The following is a 21,692-nucleotide window of genomic DNA, read 5'->3' on the forward strand; positions in this document are numbered from 1 at the left end:
GTATGGATGTGTTAAAAAAAGAGAAAAAAGAGCAAAACCGATATGTTGATAGGTGTTCATGTTTCCTTTGATTTAATGTTACAACATTCATTCCAATTAAATAAAAGCCATATGTTTGCAAGCCTCATTCCATTCAATGTTCTCTCCATTAAACAAATACAAACCAGCACATAGTTGTATGTTTGTGAATTAAATGAGTTTTTCTGTAAGGTTAGCCAAGTTCAGCAGAAATGTGCAAATTCAGTATAGATAAATATGAAACGTTTTAAGTAGGTCATTGCTAACAAAGAAATAAGCACCCGCTCCTCTGCAGTGGTGTCATCTGATCCGGCTCCCCTGAGATCTTGTAATACTCCGTGTTAGGGGGAGCAACACTGATCAGCCTCTGAAGGGCACGAAGCCACCGGGCTGCTGGGAGGAAAACATACAGGCATCACTGCAGAAAAGATCCTTTTTAACAATTAACATATTTTCTAAATTAACCTATTACTGCATCAAAAACATTCAGTCTCATTTGTGCAGATATTCCTCTCAAGAATTGCTGACATCGGGGTGAACAGAATTTATTTAGGTTTCTTGCAACATATTGAAAGAGTCCTCACCTCCTTCTGGAAAACGTGTCCTAACTCTGGAGGTGAATGTTTTCCACAGGATAACTGCGTTCAGGTAAACCTCTGTTTGACCCCGTCACTGCTGCTCTGATAGGGCCAGCAGACAGAGCAGACTCTGTGTGCCGGAGACACAGACACAAGCATGTGGACACACAGGAGCTGCAGCGGTGCCTCCCTGTAAACAACACACACACACACACACACACACACACACACACACACACACACACACACACACACACACACACACACACACACACACACACACACACACACACACACACACACACACACACACACACAGGGTTACCACACTGAAACACTTCCACCTGCCAAAGGATGTTTGTTGTAGCTTTATACTTTGTAAATAGTTTATTGATTGTATTTTTATTTTGCAATCCATTGGCACATAAAATGGAAGAGCAACTGAGTCACATTCAGCAGTCATATAAATTTGCATTCCAGCAAAATGGCATACTCTACACTCACATAAAAAAAGCTCTTACAGTGAAGAGGTGAATTAATCGCTGAAATCCCGCTGTGCAAAGTTAAAGGGCATGGATGGAAATGGACCAGGGACAGTGGAAGTATCGTTGGGCTCACATTGAGAGAGCTAGGAGGACAAATCTGTTATGCAACGTGCCAAAGTATTGCACTATTACAGAGGCCTGAAAGCCTTGCATAACTCAACAACTCAACCCACCCATCACATTTACTGTACATTAGTGGGCCAGCAGAGCTGTTCCTCATCACTTTGGAGCTGAAAAACCCAGTTTCTGACAAGTGGCCCCCATCTTTTCTCTCTGGCACGTTGCAGAAATCTAGTACCACTCAGAGAGGGCACAGCGGTTATTTCCGTCCCCCCTGTGTGCTGTATGTAGGCGACAACATGCAGCACAGAACTTGGTTGATCTGTAGAGGTGGAGCACTTGCTCAGCTTCCTCCACAGAGCTGTATCCGGAACAACCTGCATCTTTATGGCTATTTTTAAGAAGCCGTGTTTCATTTTCAGAAATTGTTCCGTGGTAGATACGGAACCTGTTGGAACTGAGGCTGAGCCATCCCACTGGAACATTGGGAGCTGACGTACAGCCAGGTTCTCTACAGGATTTACTGAAAGTGTTCCACAAATAAACTGTAAAAAAAGAGACCACTTCAGCATTATCACTTTCTCTTGTTTTATTTTTTATAGTTACGTTTTATAAACTACTGACAATTTTTCTCTGTTTTGGAATTCAACAGACACTGGAATGTCTGCCATACATGAAGAGATAAAGATTTAAGAAACATGAGGAGTGGTCTCTTAATTTTTATATATATATAAATATATATCAGATAGAGGTGCACGATGAACAAAATGATGCTGAACATCTTTAGGCCAGCCCTTCACAACCTTGTTTGGATCACAAGTTAGGTAAATGAATCAAGAATTAATAAAAAATATGCTGCCTTGGAAAAGGGGGAACATTTAGATAAATTTCATTTACATACAAAATGGCCGCTGCAAGCTGCATGAAAGCTGCATTCATTTATTTTTTGCATGCAACATATCTTCACCTCATATAATTGTACTGGCAACCTATTCATTATTTACACATCCTGCACACATGGAGTCATGTTTCTCTCTCCTTTGGTCCGTTTAGGCCTCCACCAACTCCTGAGAAAGATATATTGAACTTCAGCTGCTAAATGTTTAACTATGTTCACCAGCTACTCTCTGCTTGGTGCGGAGAGATGCCAGGTCTCAGCTTCTGTATCACTGATAGACACAATGGTGACTACACAAAGGAGCTGAACATGAATAAACTGTATCCTCCACACTACTGTTGCGCTGTTTAGTTGTATGTACACCATGAATCTACAACATATAAGTCAGTCAGGAAATGGCTTGAAAACATCAGCTGACCTAAAAGTTATATTGCCTCAGAGCCAGCACCTGGGCGGCAGAGAATGCGTGCGGGCCGCTGTGAGAATCCCAAACAGTGAAACTGAGCCGTCTGAACAACACGGCTCCTGATCCCCCATGTGTTCCAGAGTGAGGGGTCTTTCTGGGGCACTGACACCGGATCCCACCTCTCCGTCCTGGGATGGGGATCAGGGCTTGCGCGGTGGTGTTGGGGGTGGGAGAGAGAATGGATTGTCCACGGGTGCTTGGGAAGCAGAGAAATATGAGGGGGTATTACCGCCCGGCACAGCTTCCAGATGGACAGCAGATGACTTTTATTCTTCCAAATGCTGTGCAGGCCAAGGGAGGAGGAGGAGGAGGAGGAGGAGGAGGAGGAGGAGGAGGAGGAGGAGGAGGAGGAGGAGGAGCAGCAGTACAGTCAGAGGGACAGAGGAGACAAAGAAAGTTTAACTGGTTGTTTTCTTTAACTGTGTGTATGTGTCATGTGCTGGAAGTCATTGTGTTCAGGCCTCTAAAGTTAATCCACCACTATTTTAACTGTGAAGTGATATGCAACAACGACAATCAAAAACTCCCGTAGATCAAATTGATTCAATTACATTTTCAATCCTTGGGATCAGAATCAGATTTAGGTTAATTGCCAAAAAGGTTAACACTGCAAGGAATTCGCTTTGGTGTATAATGTTGCATACAGAAACACAAGAGGAATTAAGGTGCCAAAAGGAGTAAATGAAGAACTATTTTAAAAAACGTTTATGAAGTAAACATTTACATTAAACATTACAGTTTTTAAACAAGAACTATATTTATACACATATAATTGCAATAAGGAAATGACAATTTATTCTGAGAATAAAATAATTGCAGTATATCAGAATTTAACATGGCAAAGTAGTCTAATATCCTACAGCCCAATTTAACCGAGTACACACATCAGAATCCAATCAGAATCCAGCTTCACCAAAGAAGGCACAGCTCAGGAGAGGAGGCCGCTGCTGGTCTGACCCCTGCTGCTGCTGTGCATCACTCCTCTTTCGTTCTGATTGGTTCTGCTCATGACTGTATATCTGCTCTTTGGGCAGGTACTGCCCCCTGGTGGTGTACAGAAGCAGTCACAGCAACAGTCCCTGCAAAACACCTCAAGAGATACTCATTACATGTTGATCCTGGTCATCAACTTAACAGTAAGTCATGCCATTGTAAGAGCTGGTGAATTTGTTACAAATCCAACTCTTTATGGTACTTTTTTATTATTGTGTTTTTGTGCTAGAATTTAATTGCCAAGATGCAATGGAAACAGATGAGTTTTCAGTTAGCGTCCGAAGGTATGCAGAGTCCTGATGTCAATAGGCAGCTCATTCCAACAATCAGGAGCCAGGATAGCAAACTGGCGTGTTTTTGAAGGGTATCTGGGTCCCACTCACAGAGATGGGAAGTGAGCTGATGCTGACGTTGAGTGAAGTCCAAGGGAGCAAAGGAGAAGTGTGATTTGGGAGAACTTGGGGAGGCAGAAGACCAGTCTCGTGTCTGTCATGTCCTTATGTTGTTTGTTTTTATTTTGAAATGTTTTCCCCACTTCTGTCATGTTAAGCTTCACTTCCTGTCTGCGTTTCCCTCCTGTGCCTGATTGTGTCATTGTGTTCACCTGTTGCCCCTGTGTTTCTCCAACCACTTTCAGCTGTCTCTCGTCTTGTGACTACCCTTGTGTACTTAGTCCCTGTTTCCTTTTTGTCCAGCAGTGGCTCAGTCAGTAGGGGCTTGGACTGGGAATTGTAGGGTCGCTGGTTCAAGTCCCCGAACAGACTTGAAATATGGAAAGTGGACTGCTACTTGGAGAGGTCCCAGTTCACATCCTAGGCCCTGCTGTGGTGCCCTTGAGCAAGGCACCGGACACCTCCAATCCCCCCTCCCCATTGCTCCCCACTGCTCCTAGTACTAGGATGGGTTAAATGCAGAGGACCAATTTCACTGTGTGTGCTCTGCTGTGTGCATGTATGTGACAAATAAAGAGGGTTTCATCCTCCGACTCTATCTTCTAAAGACAAGAGAACAAAATATATCAAGCATCCACACTTATTTAGTTTGATCAATCAGTCCACCTGCTGCATTTAGAAAAGGTATGATAAAAAGAATGATAATGAAAGTAGCCTGAATGAGAACCAAACGGCACATTCAGGCTGTACACCTATCCATTCAAAGTCTTGGACACCAAAAGTATCCTAATGGCTATTAAAACGCTACTCTGAAATTAGGACAGTGATTGAGGGCATTTCCAGCAGTCCATCCATCCATCCATCTTCTCCTGCTTTTCTGTCAGGGTCACGGAGGTAACAGCTCCAGCAGAGAGCCCCAAACTTCTCTTTCCCTGGCCACATCAACCAGCTCTGACTGGGGGATTCCAAGGCGCTCCCAGGCCAGCGAAGAGATATAATCCCTCCACCTGGTCCTAGGTCTACCCCTCGGTCTCTTCCTAGCTGGAGGTGCCTGGAACACCTCCCTAGGGAGGCGCCCAGGTGGCATCCTCACTAGGTGCCCGAACCACCTCAACTGGCTCCTTTCAATGCGAAGGAGCAGCGGTTCTACTCCGAGTCCCTCCCGGTTGACTGAACTTCTCACCTTATCCTTAAGGGAGATGCCAGCCACCCTGCGGAGAAATCCCATTTCAGCCGCTTGTATCCGCGATCTCGTTCTTTCGGTGATGACCCATCCTTCATGACCATAGGTGAGGGTAGGAACGAAGATGGCCCGGTAGACAGAGAGCTTTGCCTTCTGGCTCAGCTCTCTTTTCGTCACAACGGTGCGATAAAGTGACTACACTACTCAGATTCTCCGGCCCATCTCACGCTCCATTGTTCCCTCACTCGAGAACAAGACCCCGAGATACTTGAACTCCTTCACTTGGGGTAAGGCTTCATTCCCTACCTGGAGTGGACAGTCCATCGGTTTCCTGCTGAGAACCATGGCCAGAAGTATCAACTATTATTATCAACTTAGCTAACAGGAGCAAGTTAGCCAAACCAAGTTGAAAGTTGACATCTTATGCTTGTGTAGTTTTAATCCAATCGGCGATCAATAACTATGAAATGAAAACCGAGACTCTGCAGACACAACAGCGGCAGAGACATTATCTCAGCTAAAGTTAACAAGAAAAGCCAAAAGCTGTGTACGTTTCAGCGTGTTGTGAACGAAAAAAACACTGCACTGAAACCCCAGCAGTAGCTATTTGTTTCAAACTTTAAAAAAAACAAAAACACAAGTAATAAAGCTTACTTACAGGCTGTGACCCAGATTGCCAGATTGGCCGAACAAAGTGAGAACTACTCCGTCTTTCATCAGTAACTGTTGCAAATATCCAACCCTGAACTGTGCCTGGTTCAGGAAGCAATCCTGATGATAAGTGGTAAAAATGAATTTCAGCCACTCGTTCTTCAACTGCCTCTTCCTGAGGTAGGTCCTGCGGTGGTCCCTATAAAGGATGTTTCTGTTTGTATAGCAAAAAACTTGGGGTCACAGGTATACAAACAACTCAGCCTCTGCTTGTGTCAGAGCGCTAGCCAATAGAAACTCTAAATAAATACTCTAATAAAGCCTCTTTAAGCCATCTGAATCCTGTTTTGAGGAGGTGTGAAAAACCACAAGCTGCCGCACCGTTAGTACAGTTTCTTGCTGACGCTACATAAATCTTCAAACCTGAAAACTGCTGCAGTCAATGTGTTCAGGATCATCTTCTGCTATGATCAATAAATGATTACAATACATGTCATTTAGCTGATGCTGTTAAATCCAAATCGACTTATTCACTCTTCAATGGCTGCAGGAGCAATTTGGGGTTATGTATTTTGCCTCAAAACACCAGGACATGTTAATTGCAGGGGCTGAGGATCTCCTGGTGCATGGCCCTTGTTCACCCCACAGCCACCCATGATGACAAGTTGATCAAATACAGGCATCTGACATGACTGCCACATGTGAATCAGATCAGATATTGTAGCCGGATACAGATGTCAACTCTCCATCAGAATCACACCAAACTAAACCCTGAGATTCAACACAAAAAAAGTTTTTGAAAAAGCAGCAATACAAATAAAACCAATGGGTTTTTTTTGTTTCAAGAAAACCATGCACCAAGAATGTGCCTGAAATAAATCTGAGGACACTTCAACCATATTGGATGCACAGGATACTTTCTGAAAAAATAAACTATAGTTATTTTTGTTAACAGTATATATATTTCTGTTTTAATGCCCCTGGTTCAGCTGGAGGGAATGAATGAAGTGATCAGTGAAGGAGCTTTTTATTCAATAAAGCAGCTGTGTGATGCATTTACTGTAACAATCACACACAATTATTCTTAGTGCAGACTTATTATGTGGTGTGAGTCTGCCTTGGGGTGGGGTTGGGGGGCCCATGAGCTCTCAGTGCCCAGGGGCCCCTGGAGGTACTAATCCTGCCTTGATTTACCCTAGATATCACATTTTCATACTAACATGTATTTTTTCACATAATAAAATATGGCCATAATACCCTATATATAATATAATTCACTGTTTCAGGACAGCACTGCTTTTTGTGTAATGGGTGTGTTGGAGTGTGTAGGGGCTTGATGTGTTTCCCTTGCTTGCATTGTAAGGTGGTACATATAACTTTAGGCACTAGCTATCACCCAGAGGTCAGGGAAAAACTAAATACATAGTTAAATCGGTTTATTTTCTTAATTTACCCCCATCATCCTGGCAACTGCCTGCATCTGTAGCCTGTTATTGTCACATTAAACTTCGTTGTAAATAAGTTGTCATAAACCCTCTTCTGACATATATAAATACAGCGGAGTATCTGAACAATAGACAGCTGAGGCGCTGTGCCTCCTGTCATCATTCAGTGTAGTCGCTTCAAAATGAACGCTCAGAGGAGAGGACTTCTCATTTCTCTAAACACCTGTTGCCTCGACTCCCTCCTGGATGCTTTTGCGTTACTACTCAGTACTCTGCTTGCATCTCCCGTTGGAGGGACCAGGACGCGAGGAGAAGAGTCGAGGAGATGGGTCGAGCAGGTGCAGCGGGAAAGGGATCCCTACTCCGCCGTTTCCTCCGCACGAGCAACTGTCAGCCAATGGGGTTTGAGATGTGGCGACATCTCTGCTATTCAGGAAACCCTCTCCGCTACCAATCTATAAAACGAGCGAGATCATGTATGTCCTATTTCCTGTTTTAACTTTCAAAATAAAACCATTACTGAACAATGTGCACATAACATTAGACAGAATAGTTTGTTCCAAGTAGGAAGGGAAAGAAAATTAGTCCTTGTTCTGCAGTAGAATATGTTTACAGGCCTACTGCAATTAAAACTGGAAAAGGAGTTACATTCTGACCACAAATAAGGCAAACTAATAAAAGCGGTGTACAGCAGAGGACTAAGTAAAGCCCATGTAACACACCTCAGGTATGTGTGTACATGTAATACATTAAGCAATGTGTATCAACATGCTGTCAACACATTTGTATTGTTTTTATTTATATATATCATGTTGCATTGTTGGAGGAGCCTGTGACTTAGACTTTCATTGCCATATCTAAACTGTAGCTACTGTGCATATGATGATATGATGAGGAGGGAGGAGTACTCAGATCTTGTAATTGAGTAAAAGTAGAAGTACCACAGTGTAGGAATACTCTGTCACAGTAAAAGTCCTGCATTCAAAATGTTCCTCCAGTAAAAGTAGAAAGTACTCTCATCTAAATGTACTTAAAGTAGCGACAGTAAAAGTAGTCATTGTTTGATTTGTCCATTTCAGAATAATATCTCTGATATGTTTTATAATTATTGATCATTAAAGTGTTCTCAGAGCTGGTAAAGGTGCAGCTAGTTTGAATGGCTTTGTATACTGCAGGGTAGCTGCTGGATTTACTGCAGGTGAACTGAAGTCTGATTTAAGGGTTGATTATATTTCACAGTATTAATCCAGATCTGCAAAGTAACTAAAGGGATTAAATAAATGTAGTGGAGTAAAAGTACACCATTTACCTCTGAATTGTAGTAGAGTAGAAGTAAAAAGGAGAAAAACCTTGAAATACTCAAGTAAAGTATCTCACAATTGTACTTGAGTAAATCTAAAGTTACTTCCCACCTCCGATAACACCTTTTGATCTTTGAATCTTAATAGGATGAGAGCAGACTCCCTATTTGACTTTGCAAAAAGTTGTCAAGAAATTCGTTGGACAACTTACTGAGATGAATGAGAAAAGTTGACAGGTCAAAAAAATATCACAATGTGATTTACAACTGAAAAGTGTTTTATGAATACTTATGGTAAACATTCTACCAAACTGACCATAGTAACTACACTACATAACAATACTATTGTTACAGTAACGTTGTTTGTGTTGTGTGATTTATGGTTAATACAAGTAAAGACATGAGAAAAAAGCGTCGATTCTCAATGTACCATGTGACGCTTCAATTGTTATGGCAGGAATGCTGTTTCCGGGTTAGGCTGCCTGAGCTTGACGCCCCTCAGGTCTGGTGTAATGGTAGTGTAGTGACTGATGAGTGCAGGGCTGAGGACTCGCTGGCTCTTTCTTCAACAGGCATTTCCCCAGGTTCATTCAGGGCTTCACGGAACACTTGCTCCAGGGGCGAAGCCTCCCTCACACGGCTGTGGAAGATGTCTGTGGCCGGGCTGAAGAAGCAGTTCCACAAAGCCAGTCAGGTGAGCCGCCTGCTGTTCTCCCTCATAACAAATAACTGTTCAGGTTCGCAGCTCCGGTTAACGGAATCGTACCAAACTTCAGATTCCTAGATAGCAGTGGGGGATTGGGACTTTCAATGTCCCACGGTCATCCCACGGTATAACGCCGTCTGTGGAACGTTACTTTTTAATTTAGTTAAGTCTGTTTTGTACGGAGACAACGTAACGAACTCCGTAAAAAGAAATCGCAAATGAAATGTATTCTTGAATATAGGTCAACACACATTGTTTGATTGTGTTTATTTGAGAGCGTTTACGAAACCCTGAAATCCAATGGAACTTCGGCTTTGTTATTACCTCTCAATACAATACCATGTGATAAAGTTAGAAGGATAGAGATCAGGAAAACATATAATGAAAATGCTTCTGAAATCTTTGATAAACGATCTTTGTCTGTTTGATTATAACCAATAATTCATATGTTTTCCCTCACTAGTTTTCTTCATAACACTTAACATTTTGGAGTCTCTGTATGTGAGAGAAGTTGAAGGAAAGCCTGTTTGCTACAGATCTCCCTCCATGTTTTAGGGCAGTGGTTCTCGACCTATAGTTTTTTAGGGGACCCCTTTTCTTCCATTCAGTAAACTAACAACCTTTTATTAACGTTAAGTGACTTCTATTATGGATATTTCATAATATACTCAACCAAATACACGCAACAGTGCAGTACAACTTTTAAACGGCACAATGAACCCAAATACATAAAGAAGTGTGTGTAGAAGCAGCAATCTGGGTGATTTCTGAGCGGATTATTTCCTGTGCATATTTCACTAAATGTATGTTTCCCTGTTTTGAGGGTTCTTATTGACTAACACCTGCTGACTTTTCTTATTCAGCATAAGGCTGTGCAGCCTCTGATAAATTTGACAATTGTGCATAGATTATTATTCTACCTGACCAGGAAGAGTTGGGTTTCAGGTTGAATGGGGCCCTGTTGTTTTGTAGAGCTTCCATTATTGGTATAAGTTTTGTTATTACCTTCTCTTTCTCTCTCTGTTAAATCAGATGCATCTACATGTGTCTACATGTGACATGTGTCCCAATCTGATGCAAATGTTCAGTGGGAATAGCCGACGGGTTGCATCAGCTTGGTGGCTCTTTAGCTCTTGGATGGTTTCATAACTTCACAGCCCGATCCTTAATAGATGTCTGAGCAGATTATTAAAGCCAGAGTTTTCTGTATAACAAAGGTAGCAATCCTTTAACCCGACTAGATCGCCAGGGCAATTTAAGCTGCAAACATAACCTAGTCCAGACTTATGTTAAAAGTTTTGTATTGAAATCAGCTGAAACACCTTTCATCAACGAGCTACTTTGAAAATAGTATCACTTAATAATCAACAGTCGCTCTATGAGAGACACAGATTGTCAGCAAAGGGAATTAACTATATAATACTTTAATATCTTGTTAGGCTGTGAAATGACCCTATGTTAGCAATACACGAGTCACATTAATGACACAGGACAAGGCCCTGGAGTTACAGCAGCACTGCACACAGAGGCAGAACATGTGAGGAAGTGGTGTGTTACTGTTGTCCAAAGAGTTCTCAGGTCTTTTGCCTACTCCTGCTCTAAAGTCAGCCTGCTATAAATGTGCAGGGTGCATACATTAGTACTTAGTTAGTATTACGCTTAATTGCATGTGAAATCCAGTATATCCCACAAATCATAACGTCAGCATTTTGGATTATGTTTTCATACTGGTCTGTTTTAAACTGAGCTTGATAAGGTCCTTAGATTTTGTAAATGAAGGAACATTTCAGCTAATGGAACAGCCATTAAAGAAATGTGTAGTCTATTGATATTTATCACAGATAATATTCATCAAAACACATGTTACTTGTTAGCTACTTAAAAGCAGTTTATGTAATGTTTAAATCTGCTTCATCAAGTTCAATACCTGTCCAAGAGAAAACAGATGTATTACTTGTGAATTTTCAGTTAGTCATTATCTGCCAGCACACCTCTCTTATTTGCAGCAACAGGTTGCATAATAATAATAATAATAATAATATAATAATAATAATAATAATAATAATAATAATAATAATAATAATAATAATAATAGTGCATTGGATTTATTTAGCGGCTTCCAGGTGCTCAAAGCGCTTTACAATTACATATTACCGTATTAGACACGTAACATTCATACAGTGGACATACCCAACGGAGCATTTTCGGGTGAAGTGTCTTGCCTAAGGACTCAACGTTCCCTTGATTTGTTGATCAACGCACTAGACCATTGCACTACAGCTGCCCCTTTATGTTGATGCCGTGATATTGTTTTAAATATTCGTATTATTTGAAATAATAAAATAACAAAATAACCGGTCATAAACCGATTGTGTGCGGTAAAATAGTCCACAGAAGAAGAAAGCCTGGGTTAGCAGTCAGTGATGACCACCTCTGTGTTACCCATTATCTGTGGTTTTAGGCACTGAGGTTTAAAGCAGAGAAACCGGTGCTCTGAACTTGTTGAGTCCAGCAGGAGGGACTGCAACCTTTCATCCCCATAGGAATATATACAGTATCTCACAAAAGTGAGTACCCCCCTCACATTTTTGTAAATATTGTATTATATCTTTTCATGGGAGAACACTGAAGATATGACACTTTGATACAATGTAAAGTAGTCAGTGTACAGCCTTTAAAACAGTGTAAATTTGCTGTGCCCTCAAAATAACACAACACACAGCCATTAATGTGTAACGCTGGCAACAAAAGTGAGTACACCCCTAAGTGAAAATGGCCAAATTGTGCCCAAAGTGTCAATATTGTGTGTGGCCACCATTATTTTCCAGAACTGCCTTAACTCTCTTGGACATAGAGTTCACTAGAGCTTCAAAGGTTGCCACTGGAATCCTCTTCCACTCCTCCATGACGACATCACAGAGCTGGTGGATGTTAGAGACCTTGCGCTCCTCCACCTTCCGTTGGAGGATGCCCCACAGATGCTCTATAGGGTTCAAGTCTCGAGACATGCTTCACCAGTCCATCTCCTTTACCCTCAGTTTCTATAGCAAGGCAGTGGTCATCTTGGAGGTGTGTTTGGGGTCGTTATGATGTTGGAATACTGTCCTGCGGCTCAGTTTCCAAAGGGAGGGGATCATGCTCTGCTTCAGTATGTCACAGTACATATTGGCATTCATGGTTCCCTCAATGAACTGTAGCTCCCCACAGCCGGCAGCACTCATGCAGCCCCAAATCATGACACTCCCACCACCATGCTTGACTGTAGGCAAAACACACTTGTCTTTGTACTCCTCACCTGGTTGCTGCCACACACGCTCGACACCATCTGAACCAAATAAGTTTATCTTGGTCTCATCAGACTACAGAACATGGTTCCAGTAATCCAAGTCCTTAGTCTGCTTGTCTTCAGCAAACTGTTTGCGGGCTTTCTTGTGCATCATCTTTAGAAGAGGCTTCTTTCTGGGACGACAGCCATGCAGACCAATTTGATACAATGTGCGGCGTATGGTCTGAGCACTGACAGACTGACCCCCCACCCCTTTAACCTCTGCAGCAATGCTGGCAGCAGTCATACGTCTATTTGCAAGAGACAAGCCTCTGGATATGACGCTGAGCACGTGCACTCAACTTCTTTGGTCGACCATGGCGAAGCCTGTTCTGAGTGGAACCTGTCCAGTGAAACCGCTGTATGGTCTTGGCCCCCGTGCTGCAGCTCAGTTTCAGGGTGTTGGCAATCTTCTTATAGCCTAGGTCATCTTTATGTAGAGCAACAGCTCTTTTTTAAGATCCTCAGAGAGTTATTTGCCATGAGGTGCCATGCTGAACTTCCAGTGACCAGTATGAGAGAGTGTGAGAGCGATAACACCAAATTCACACCTGCTCCCCATTCACACCTGAGACCTTGTAACACTAACGAGTCACATGACACCGGGGAGGGAAAATGGCTAATTGGGCACAATTTGGCCATTTTCACTTGGGGTGTACTCACTTTTGTTGCCAGCGTTACACATTAATGGCTGTGTGTTGAGTTATTTTGAGGGCACAGCAAATTTACACTGTTATACAAGCTGTACACTGACGACTTTACATTGTATCAAAGTGTCATATCTTAGAAGAAGATAGAATCGGAGGATGAAACCCTCTTTATTTGTCACATGCATGCACACAGCAGAGCACACACAGTGAAATGTGTCCTCTGCATTTAACCCATCCTAGTACTAGGAGCAGTGGGCATCTATCGTGCAGCGCCCGGGGAGCAAAGGGGAGGGGGGATTGGAGGTGTCCGGTGCCTTGCTCAAGGGCACCACAGCAGGGCCTAGGAGGTGAACTTGGACCTCTCCAAGTAGCAGTCCACTTTCCATATTTCAAGTCTGTTTCGGGGACTTGAACCGGCAACCCTACGATTCCCAGTCTTAGCCCCATCTTCAGTGTTGTCCCATGAAAATATATAATAACATATTTACAAAAATGTGAGGGGTGTACTCACTTTTGTGAGATACTGTATAGTAATTAGAACCAGGGACATCAGAGACAAGGGGATGTGCTGTATATTTAAAAATAAGAATCGAATACACTATTAAATCAGATTAGAACTGACATCTCATGTGACATTGATAGCTAACTGGATATAGTGCTGGCCTTGGATCAGCCTGTGTGGGGTTCCTCACAGCTGTATGGAAATCTCATGGTGGATATCTGGGCTCCATGCCGGGGATCCACCTGTAAACAAGCTAAATGTCAACTTGCCACTTCCTGTTTGCGTGTCTGTGCTTCTCATGGGTGTCTGTTGTGATTGATAGTGTAGCTGTACACTGAGAGAGACGTGCTTTCTCTGTTTCACTTTCACGCTCTCACTTCATTTATTAAAAAAATCCTGTGCAGGCTTTCCGTTCCTGAGCAGTGATTATACGTATGATTGTGTACAGTGTTCCTTACCAGATTTTCCATGTTACCTTTAAGATCTCTGTGGCTCTGTGGGTCCTGCAGGGAGGCACAGTCAGAGCAGGGGTTTCCTGCTGATGAAACACAGGGAGAATTATTTTGAAAGCCAGACTGTATCAATAAGAATGATCACCCACGGTCAAAACTAGGTGCGTGAGATGTCATGTACAAATATTGTGTGGTAGTTCAGCTGCTTCCTGAAGTGGAAGTGCAGAGGGAGATGGAGAGCAGATGCAGGAATCTCTCCAAACCAATGTCACTTCCTGTTTATTTCAACCATATCTCAAGCTTTTTCCACAATGATTGAACCGCTGGACTTTCAGATAAACTGACATGCATTGTTCTTCTAAGTCCATACTGATACACTGAGCTGTAGGAAGCAGAGAGCTGCTGGTTCTGAGGCTGGGAAATATGGCTAACCATGAAGCTGTGTTAGAGGAACATATCTGGTACAAGCTCAACACAACTTGTGCAAATACAGAACAACAACTCCATGGGGCATTTAAAAAAAATCTTCATTACCTGATGTGTCTGATGATGGCAGCCAGCTGAAACTAAGGACTACGCCAGGGGTGTCCAAACTACGGCCCAGGGGCCAAATGCGGCCCGTTTTCCATTTTGAATCGGCCCTCAGCAATATTGAAAAGTATAATGGAACATGGCCCAATCCTGAAACTTGTGCTTGTCTTATATTGTACTTCTTAAATATGTATGTAAACATATATTACAAAGTAGCATTCATGTTTTAATAAACCCCCTTTCAGTCAACTAAAGCTGAAACATTTTCTAACAAATCTTAGTTTATAAAGATCACTGTGAGCGTTCGGGCTCACACCTACATTCCCAATGATGGAAAGACCACTCGGTACTTTGAAACAAAATGAAATCTTTATTCTGTAACAGTACTTTAACAATGGTACTGGCGGTTAGTGGTTCTCGTCCTCCGTGCGAGGGGAAACAGTCCTCACTCAGGCCCCTGTCTACTGCCAAGAGAGCAGAACCAGGTTAAGACCATGATTTTAATCAGTCACTGATTACCTGATTCTGATCAGCTTGAAATTTACTCTTCATATTTCTCCTTATTATGAGCAATCTGAGGCTCCTGTTTTAAGGGATTAGCTTTAAAAAAATAAATGTTTAATTTATTAGATACATAATGGACCTATATTTCATTGATTTTGCTAACTTATAACTTAACTTATAAGGCAAAACACCTCACCTCTTGTGAGGGGCCCAGCCCATCGTATGGTTTCCTATATGTGGCCCTCGGTGAAAAAAGTTTGGACACCCCTGGACTAGGCTTTGTTGAAACCCATACTTGTTTTAACTCCTGGAGCTGGGCAATATAGCTGTAAGATTAAAATTCAGGTTAAATCAATACTTATCATCAATAATCATTGAATCACCTGTTTGTAATGATTAGCAGTAGAAGCATATATGAGGGCCCAACCTGTCCTCCCCTATCAACGGCTTGATAACAGCTCTCTGGTTTCAGTGTTCTGCTCAGTGTTCTGAGCAAAGTCCACAGTACAGTTGGAGTTTTATGGCTAATACTCCTGACGCCTGATACACAGAAATTAGCAAGGCAAGGCAGGTTTATTTATACAGCACCTTTCAACACAAGGCAATTCAAAAAGCTTTACAAAAATGAAAGATATTAAGTGCATTAAGAAGTAGTGCAGCAGAAACACATTATAAAATGGCATTTAGAAATTAAAAAGCAAAGATAATCAAGTAAACATAACAGGTATAATATACATGAATAAAAGTTACAGCAGTGTGAGATATGAATCTCTACTATAATTCCAGAATGTCCACTTCATCTTCTCAGTTTGCAGAGGTGTTGTCAGAGCTGACTTCTGTCCTCTCCAGATAAAACAACCTTTCTGTTTTACTGCTGGTCTTTTTGCTCCAACCTGATCCCATGGTACTTTTAAGTTTCCCTGAAGCTGTTCCTCTTTCACATTAGTTAAGTTTACCTTGTCTTTCTAAGGCAGAATCAACAAGACCTGCCGTACCCAAAATAACATTACATTTCATTTAGCTGATGCTTTTATCCAAAGTGACTTACAATAAGTATACAGTATCCCTTTACTACACTGTTATTTCACTTTATCCAAAAGAGAGAAAGACTTGAACTAAATATATTTACTTCAGAGGAAGGCCTAACCCTAACCCTTCACCATTGACAAAATGTGAAATAAATTATAACTGCGGTCTCTACAGCTTATTAAGCCCCTATATCTATATTGGGGACGATAGGTTGGGACGTGTCACGTGGGCGGGACGTTGCCAGGAGTTCAATGTAAAGAAGAATACGAATTTGAGATCAGAACCGTGATCAATAAAATCCAAACGATATCAAACTGTAGGTTATAGAGTTTACATTTCAGAATGAAATTCTTTTGAATTCACAAAATATGTTTTTTGATAAACTGGTAGATGATAGTTACTGAAATACAAGTCATGGTGGTTCTAAATCCACTTCCCGATCGGAGTGTTTCTCCGAAGGCTTCATGGAGTTGCGCCAGCTTGTACATGAACACCTAAATCCCTCTCAGTGTAGCGCTCAGGTCAGAGGGTCTCAGGGTCAGATATGCGTCCTGTCTTCATCACAGGTCAGGGTACACAGTTTGTGTCACGTTCACGCATGCCTGCAACTATCTTAACTGTGCAGCAGCAACATGTTATCAATACAACCTATGCACGGTAAACACACTTACTCCAGATAGAGGCACAGCTGACACCTAGCTGAAAGGAATGCTTTTCATTGTACGGGAACTTTTCATTAGACAAAATGCTGTCATTCAATGTTCAAGCTCCCAAATATTGACTGGTATTGTCCTCATAAATCCAGTATCAAGCTGCAGGTTTTGGATGTCACAAGGCCACCATTCTGCTGTCACAGTGGCCGTTTTTCCAGTTATCTCTAAATAACTCTAAACAGAAAAACTTTGTAGGACAAAAAGAAAAAGAAATATGAGTAGCGCTATATGATGTTGTGTTTCACATGCGGTCTGAGTGAAGGAATAATAATGACATTAGACTGACAGGGCTCACCAGCTGACCACAGGGCTGATGCTAACAGACAGATGTGTCCGGCCTCTAATGAGGAGGACATTACAGGCGAGACGAGGAAGGATTAATCCAATAATGTGGCCCTGTGTAATCTGGGGCTTTTTCTCTAATAGAAGCTTCATAAATGTTCATGGAAATCTAGTGAGGGTCTATTTTCAGTGCACAACCTTGTTAACACACGTACAGTTTATCAGGAGATGATGTTAGGCTGCTGATAAAGAAAACATGAACAATATGTCTGCTGCCTCCTCCTTCCTCACACTGAACCTCAGACACGTTAACAGTTCCACCCTCAACAACCCTGATCCCCCTACACACACACACACACACACACACACACACACACACACACACACACACACACACACACACACACACACACACACACACACAAAATCACACAAACAAACAAACAAACAAACAAACAATGTGGAGCAGATGTGAACTCTGAATAAAGGCTCTTTTCACTGTGATATCTAGCCAAGGACATATCAAGCTTTTCAATGCACACACCTGACAAATGCACACACATGACACACTAAACACACAACAACACCTGTATGGAGGGAAACCTTTGCTTTAGTGTGTTTGGTGTTGAAGTATATCTGTAGGTAATATTAACGAGGTGAAGGGATTTAGAGCTTTGGAATGTTCCCTGCACTGTGCCACCTGTTTGCATCCTCCTGGGATGCCTCTGCTACTTTAAAGATTTTCCTGGGAAAATAAGTTAAAGCTTCACTAGTCATTGTGTAATAAAAGGTGTGGCTTTCCAGGACAAACCCACATGCACTGAACATCAAACTCTGTACCTCTCCTGAGGTTTGACCATAGTTTAGCACATTCTGTACCGTTGGTTATTTCAATTTTGTATTTATATATATTTAGTGGTGGAATGTGATGAAACACATTAAGTAAAGAACTGTACTTCAGTACAATATTAGATACTTGCACTTCCTTGAGCATTTTATGCTACTTTGTATTTCTACTGTTTCTACATTTGTTTGAGTGCTTGAGTTACTAGACACCTTTAAGATTCAGATTATAAGCACAAATCAACTAATAAATAAACATATTGCTATATTAACATCAGTTAAGATATCCAGCAGCAGTACACAAAGTCATTTAAGTTAGCTCTACTTTTACCAGCTGTTATAAACACATTAATGCATCAATAATCATAATCTGTTATTAAATGTATATGATTCTCAAATGGGCCACTCTAGGCAAAACAAGTACTTTTAATTTGTATATTTTTCTTTTACTTAAGTTACATTGTGAATGTAAACATGTTACATATCGGATTTGTTTTACAATTCAGTATTGCTACTTTTACTTAAAGAAAGAGTATGGGTACTAGGGCTGCCCTCGACTAAAGATCTTTGCAGTCGACTAATAGTCGTCAATTCAGGCGGTTAGTCGACAAATCGTCTCACGTATATGATATGTTATGATTTATGAAAAAATGGTTTCAGTTTCAAAGGCTGATAAAGAACCTTATTATAACAGCATGGTACGTTGTGCTTCACATGAAATATAAAATACAACTGTAATAATTAACCGTTGAAATATAAATTAAACAGTGCACGTAGGAAGCGCACGAGAGTCACAGCGCACCGCACGGACGGAGCGGTCTGCCCAGCAGCGGTACAAACAGCAGAAGCTCCGGGAAGGATTCTTAATGTGTGTGTGAACAAGCAGCGAGCACACACACTGAGCATTGAGTTGTAGTTTCTATAATTCATATCCGAATATAACAACCCAATAAATACTACACAGGATACAGCGGCCAATATGCTCGTCGGCTGAAATCCCTCCCCACATTCCGCCCTGATCCTGAAATGAAAGCTTGAATTGATTGTTTGAGCTCAGAATGATTATATATATTACAGGTTTATGTACGTTGATACAAAGCTAGGCTACTGCGTGACTCACTGCTGCTGTTTTCCTTCGAGTCTGAGGAAGGGACACACGTTGTCGGGATAATAAAGCTCTGTGTTTTGATATGATGGCGTGGATACGGAGGCAACTTTTTTCCAGCTGAGTTTGCATGTCACCTCTTGGGGCTCGTCCTCTACTCGCTCAGAAGGATCGCACACTTTGGATATCCTGCCCGACAAAATAACTTCAGAACCAGGCAACAGCTCTGAATGAAGTCTGAGGGGTTTCAGGCTGACGTGTCAGAGCACATGCAGCTGGGTTTTTTTTCTCCGACTAATAGACAATTAGTCGACGAATATTTCTTTTCGCCGACTAACGATTAGTCGACTAATGGGGAGCAGCCCTAAAGAGTACTCTACAACCAGTATATTGTACATGTCGTTTGGTTCAAATAGTTGTACTCCCCTGGTGTAGGTTGTAAAAGTTCTCAACAAAACGCTGCGCAGTGGTAGAAGCAGACTGACAGTGAAAGTGTAAGAGACCAAGACTCTCTGAAACAGTCCAATCAGAATTATTTTCCAAGCTGGAATAACAGTTCCACATATAGTTTAGAGCAGAGCCTTCTGACTTCAAAGATCAGGGAATTTCAGATCAACATATTGACTAACAAATCAAATTGACATTGAGTTGATTTAATAAAATTGGCTGTTGTGAATTTAAGATGTAGCCTAGCGCTCTGCAGTGACATCTTTCCTTGGTGTTCAGAAGCGATAAAGGGAAAAGAAAGAGTTCTGTATCCATGTGTTTAGACGTTCTGCTGTTAGAAGTGCAGTCCACGTTTTATTTATAATTTTAGGGACCTTTTTACCAAATGGGTCCAAAAATGTCGTCTTTATAGTAAATCATCGTAGTATTTATGTGTGTGTTCTTTGTTCCTTGTCCCTGCTCTCACCATAGTTTATCAGCAGGCTTCAACTCATTCCACACACCATTGAACACACACTCTCTCTCTGCATTACAACTCCTTTGGGAGCCACAGTGAAACAATATGCTTCTGCTAACACACACAAACACACAGCAGCAATTCCTGTGTACGTGTGTGTAGGCCATGTGATCCCCATCATTGAAAGCTTGCTTAAAGGGAAGCTGCTGTTTACTCCAGCAAATTGTGTGCTGGGACTCCATGTCATTTTTCCGGGGGGGGTGGGACTAGACCTGACCATACTTATATAAACACACATATAAAGGAGCAGCGTACATTGGTGAACAACGAACCACGGCACTCTGGAGAGGGGAATAAAGTTTGGGAAGTCATGAGCAACATGAGCATCAAAGCAGTCCGCCATTGTTGTTGTTGTGAGTCACGTTGCTGAGAAAATCTACGTCATAAACGGTGATGAAGCACCACTTGTGCTCCTGGTGGTGGAAGACAAAACTATTTCTCATTTAGAGCTACTAAAACTGATTTTCATTGGAGAGGGTTTTAGAGTGAGCATCACAGCCTGTTCTGGCCTCCTGCAGTCTGCTCTCTGTCCGACCTGCAGACACTTACTGAGGCCCGGGACTTGTTCGGACTGATTTCCCTCAAGGAACCCTCCCCTCGCTATGAGGCTGACGTAAAACAGTCTGAGCTGAACATTTCTCAGCATTGCATTAATTAGTGTGAACCAATATTAACAGGTTATGAAATCAGAATAATTCAATTAACCTTTCTGTATAATCCATTCTCTCTTATTAGCCTTGTGATCTAAAATCTAATCTTTCCAAGAGGCTGAGACGACTTCACATTTTACTGTGCGTGCTTAATGAGTTTTCCAGGACACTGAATTAATCTCAACTTTTGTTAGAGGAAAGTTATGGATCTAATGTTAAATCAAAGGTCTTTATAAGAGGGACTTTATTTATTTATTAAAAGAGCACTTAACTGTTGACGCTTCAGCAAACTGAACGCAGAGTTTTCAGATTGTCCGACCAATGAGAACTTGGGGCAGGTCAGACAATAGAACAGGTTGTAACAAACTCTCAGGTTATCCAGGTTAGCATCCACAACTCCAGGGCCTCTGGAAGACCTCTGCTGTCCCTCCAAAATCAGCTGTAGAAGTCAGAGTGTGATAATGATGTCACTCAGGTCATTATGCTGGAGAGAGGACAGCAGGGAGCCAGGAACACACACTAACATACATTTCCTGAATCTCTGAACATGATGGCCTATTTGGTGAATCTCCCCGATGATGTTATTGTATATTAAGGTATTGTTCAGATTGATTCAAATAACAGCATTCATTTCTTTTATGTAAAGATTGAAAACAGCGAAGTCATTGCTGAGTTGGAGACTCAACGACAGAAGTGGACTAAATTGTTGGTACCCTTCCGTTAAAGGAAAAAGAAAAACCACAATGGTCACTGAAATAACTTTAAACTGACAAAAGTAATAATAAATAAAAATGTATTGAAAAATAACAAATGAAAATCAGACATTGCTTTTGAATTGTGGTTCAACAGATAACTTAAAAAAACAAAATAATGAAACTGGCCTGGACAAAAATTATGAAAGACTGAA

At 41.6% G+C, this 21,692-nt stretch overlaps 1 protein-coding gene across 2 annotated transcripts in view; it reads left to right on the plus strand.

Annotated features, from left to right (window-relative positions):
- Positions 1–9,032: 9,032 nt before the first annotated feature.
- The window catches only part of sh3gl3a (SH3-domain GRB2-like 3a), a 35,619-nt gene continuing 22,959 nt past the window's right edge, over positions 9,033–21,692 (plus strand). The window contains exon 1 of one of the 2 annotated variants that reach the window (XM_063882095.1): positions 9,033–9,223. In XM_063882095.1, coding sequence (XP_063738165.1) covers positions 9,179–9,223 — 45 coding nt within the window. In that variant the 5' untranslated portion in view covers positions 9,033–9,178. The remainder of the gene's footprint in view (positions 9,224–21,692) is intronic. The other variant, XM_063882096.1, reaches the window with a different exon arrangement.

This window comes from Eleginops maclovinus, chromosome 4 (assembly GCF_036324505.1).
Source record: "Eleginops maclovinus isolate JMC-PN-2008 ecotype Puerto Natales chromosome 4, JC_Emac_rtc_rv5, whole genome shotgun sequence".
NCBI lineage: Eukaryota > Metazoa > Chordata > Actinopteri > Perciformes > Eleginopidae > Eleginops > Eleginops maclovinus.